The sequence below is a fragment of the Populus trichocarpa genome, chromosome 8 (assembly GCF_000002775.5).
Source record: "Populus trichocarpa isolate Nisqually-1 chromosome 8, P.trichocarpa_v4.1, whole genome shotgun sequence".
Taxonomy (NCBI): Eukaryota; Viridiplantae; Streptophyta; class Magnoliopsida; order Malpighiales; family Salicaceae; genus Populus; species Populus trichocarpa.
In genome coordinates this window covers 3,189,170-3,192,888 of record NC_037292.2, presented here as the reverse complement: position 1 = coordinate 3,192,888, position 3,719 = coordinate 3,189,170, and the positions used below count along the sequence as shown (strand labels likewise).

The 3,719-nt window shown below is 37.8% G+C and overlaps 1 protein-coding gene across 1 annotated transcript; it reads right to left on the bottom strand.

The window, feature by feature from the left end:
- Window positions 1-2,714: 2,714 nt before the first annotated feature.
- LOC7469821 (RING-H2 finger protein ATL52) lies at window positions 2,715-3,221 on the bottom strand. Its single transcript, XM_002311126.1, has one exon. The coding sequence runs from the start codon at window positions 3,219-3,221 to the stop codon at window positions 2,715-2,717; it is 507 nt and encodes a 168-aa protein (XP_002311162.1).
- Between the last annotated feature and the right edge of the window lie 498 nt (window positions 3,222-3,719).

Below are 3,719 nucleotides of genomic sequence, written 5' to 3'. Positions count from 1 at the left end.
TTGTTTGTTGACATATATGACATGAATAATGGATGGATTAACAATGAATCTTGTCTCACACGCGATTATATGGAACTTTAATCCCTCAAAATGATTACTTTCTTTGAAATTACTGGAAACCAATTCCCATGCTTTCATTTAATGTCTGGTTTATTTTCAAATGACTTCCATGATTGATTGTTTGATGACTCTGATAATGGGCTTCCTCGTCTTAGCCTATGCTTTTTGCTGCAACACAAAGGACTTGTGGGCTTGGAAGTTCATATATCTGTAGGCCTAGGCCCGGGTGTCAAATGACCCAGTAAGATGTTTCGTGCCTTGAATCAATCTGAAATCTGAATTCTAATCTATCCATTGGAAGTATTTTGCGCTGACAAGCACAGCATACATGCAACTCAAATTAACAAATGAGTAGCAGTACAAAACTCTGGAAAAAAATACTAGTTCAAAACATACGACCGTATAACTAATCCAGGGCATAAAATTAATGACTTGCCAGAAAAAAATGATTTGCCCGAATTAAATTGGTCATCAATGATAACTTTAGCAGCTCGCTTACTATGTCAAATTTCTGTGTAGTTCACCAGAACCCGGTAGCCGAAAGGTGTCGGACTCTGACTGATGGTGGGCTGGCTCTGAGACACCCATGTCGGCCCGACAAAGAGGGCAATTCGAGTGAGAGAATAGCCACATATCGATACAACAAGCATGAAACGTGTGCAAACATTCAGGCGAAACCTAAACTTCTTCACCATCCTTGAACTCACTTAAACTTAATGTTACATCTTCATATTTTGACATTCGACCAGTGTCATTCGTGTGTTTACACGTGGGGATAAGGGATGCAATCGAATTTTCGAAACTGGTTGGTATGTCTTGAAAACTGGTCATGGAGCCTTGAGTAAATATTTGATCTAATTTCCCTCGATCGGTGGCACCATAGGACCACGATGAAATGGTAGATTAATAGCCCGGCAGAAGCTGCTATAATACCAATAATGGCAATTGTTAATGGAGAGAGACCGAAAAGGTGAGGGGAATTGTCTTCCATGGTAATTAAGATGTTTCTGAATTATTTTAGGACCATTAATTAAGCATATAATTTGGCTTCTCATCTATGTGATGTTCGTCTCCGGAGGCGAGTCATGGGACAATTTTTCAAGCATGCGTGGCCAGATGCATACTGTCTTGTAGTTATAGGACAACTCGTGTATAGTAACCCGATGTTTAAATATATACCGAAGATAAAAGTGATATTGCATTGCGGTAGAGGAGTAGTTTAGTATTTGATTAGCATTGCTGATGGATTAAAGTTGATGTGTTATTTCCATCTGCTAATTGCATTTCCGATCGATAATTTCATCCAAATCATCAAAAACATGAACTTGGTGCCACTCTTTTTGTAAGAATAAGAAATAAAAAATGGGCAAGCACGGAAGTACATGCATGCTTCAAGTTAAAAATGCTAGCCACCAATTTGTTGCCCAACATTGGAACATAAATGAAGAGGTAGGGATGCTCTACCTATAACTAAGTTACATCTCAACTCTTTTACGCGTCATATGTGAGGAAAAGAAAATGTAATTCAATAAAATTAAATTAAAGATACACTTATATATAAGGTATGTATATATATTGTGAGAGTGTGCAATGTGTTTATTTCTCATTTTATAATGTTCTATCTTGCTGCGTATTGTTACTTCTATATATATATATATATATATATATTGTGAGAATATATTCATAATATTCTAAAATTTAAACCAATATTAACGTAGGAGACTGAGAGTTAGCTAGTTTAACTAAAAATTATATATATTTTTCGTCAAGATATTTTGTCCGGATGCACATAGAAATTAAACCAATTTACCATCGTTTTAAGGTTGCCTGCCATTCGTTAGCTATCTGTTGCTTAGGACCAAAGGAATTAGGGGAACCCTGCTAGATGATGTAATTAATACATCACACTTACGTCAAGAAAATCCTTGACCTTCTGTCAGAGTTTTTTCTTAGAAAAACTTTTAAATGAGAAAATAGAATAAAATACTAATATTTTGGACAATTCTAATCAACAACTGGAGAAGCTCAGTAGGTTGGAACGTTATCACAGGGTCGAGGGTTCTGGCTCTCCCTCTAGCGTCCTTGTTTGTTATGTTGTTTTTGGTTTTTTTTTAAAAAAAAACGAATTCTTGAAACGAGACGTTTCAAGTTCTATGTTTTTTAAGCATAGAGTAAGAAATTGAATTAGACATCTTAAAACCTCGGTACTAGCTCCTGGGGATTGAGAATGAAATCTCTCCGGCGGGAAACAAGGAAGGGTGTGTGCCTAGTACTCGTTGACTAGCACGCTTTATTGAATAACCAATCTTAGCAATAACCATGGGTAGAATATCTTTTGCTTTCCTATCTGATCTTTCTAATAGTCTAATCTTGTAAGAATGTAGGTTAATTTATTGATTCATGGGTCAATCTTTCTTTCTGACCCATGACTCGAGTTTGGACCAAATAAACTCTATTTATAATTTATATCATGTTGTATAATTATGCTAAAAACCATAGCCTAATGATATGATAACAAGCACAATCAACTTGACCATGAATGTACAGCAATCTCAAGTCATTTTCATTTGAAAAATATTCACATGTCACTTTTCTACACTCTTCGAAGCTAAAATTCCTAGAGAAAATAAGACAACCTTGCGTAGTCACACAGTTTACATGGCACGAGGATGCACAACAATGCCTCGTAATACACCTACACCTCGGTATGGCTCTGATGATCTCTCAGAATCTAAATCCCTTGCATTCGAGAAAACTTGCTGAGAATGCTTGGCATCGGTGCGGCACATGGGACAACTGGAGTGTGAGTAGAGCCACATATCGATGCATGCCACATGGTAAGAGTGCAAGCATTCCGGCAATTCACGTAGTTGCTCTCCTTCTTCAAAATCACCCAAGCAAATTGCGCAAGTTCCATTATCACCTGTCAAGCCTGTATCCTTTCGGTACTCATAGGATGGGATGACTTGGGCTGTAGAATTCTCGAGAATTGTTTCGTTCACATGGAGTTGTGGCTCTTGTGGGTTAGGCCTGGCCCGGTATCGGCAGCACCAAGTCATGACGAGGCAGTGGTAAATTGTTGCCACAATAGCTGCTGCTCCAACCCCAATTAGAAGAACGGCAACTTTGGAATTAAGGTCATCATTATCGTCGTCTGACATTGTTGAATAATGGCAAGCTAAGTGCAACTGTTCAGAAGAGGCAAATTAAAGAGAGAGGCGATGAATTCAAGATAAACACCTTGTCCATGTGCGCGGCTAATTGTTATATTTATAAGAAATTATGCGGAGAATACAAGAAAATCATGCTGTCCTATTTGCACTTGTGTGATCAAGTCTAGCAACTGCAAGATTTGATCACGATTACAGCTGAAAATGAACCAGATTCTTCAGTTCTGCACATGCAAAAACTTGTCTTAGAAGACATTGATAATTGGCATGGAAAATGTTTTTCTTCTTTCTTTGTTTTTTTTCCACCTTGGCATGGGTAATCATAATTCATCTACCTAGACAGCCTGCTAAAGCCAGGAGAGGCTCATTTGGGCAATTGGTAATTTTATTTTATTTTTATTTGAGAAACCTCATCCTTCAAAAAGCGCACTTTGCGGGTCTAGATGAGCGAGTAAAACCCTGGTTGTCCCAGGCTCTAACAAGAGATGC

What these genes read in the sequence shown, in the direction of transcription:
- LOC7469821 (XM_002311126.1), bottom strand. Translation starts at nt 3,221, where the DNA reads ATGTCAGACGACGATAATGATGACCTTAATTCCAAAGTTGCCGTTCTT.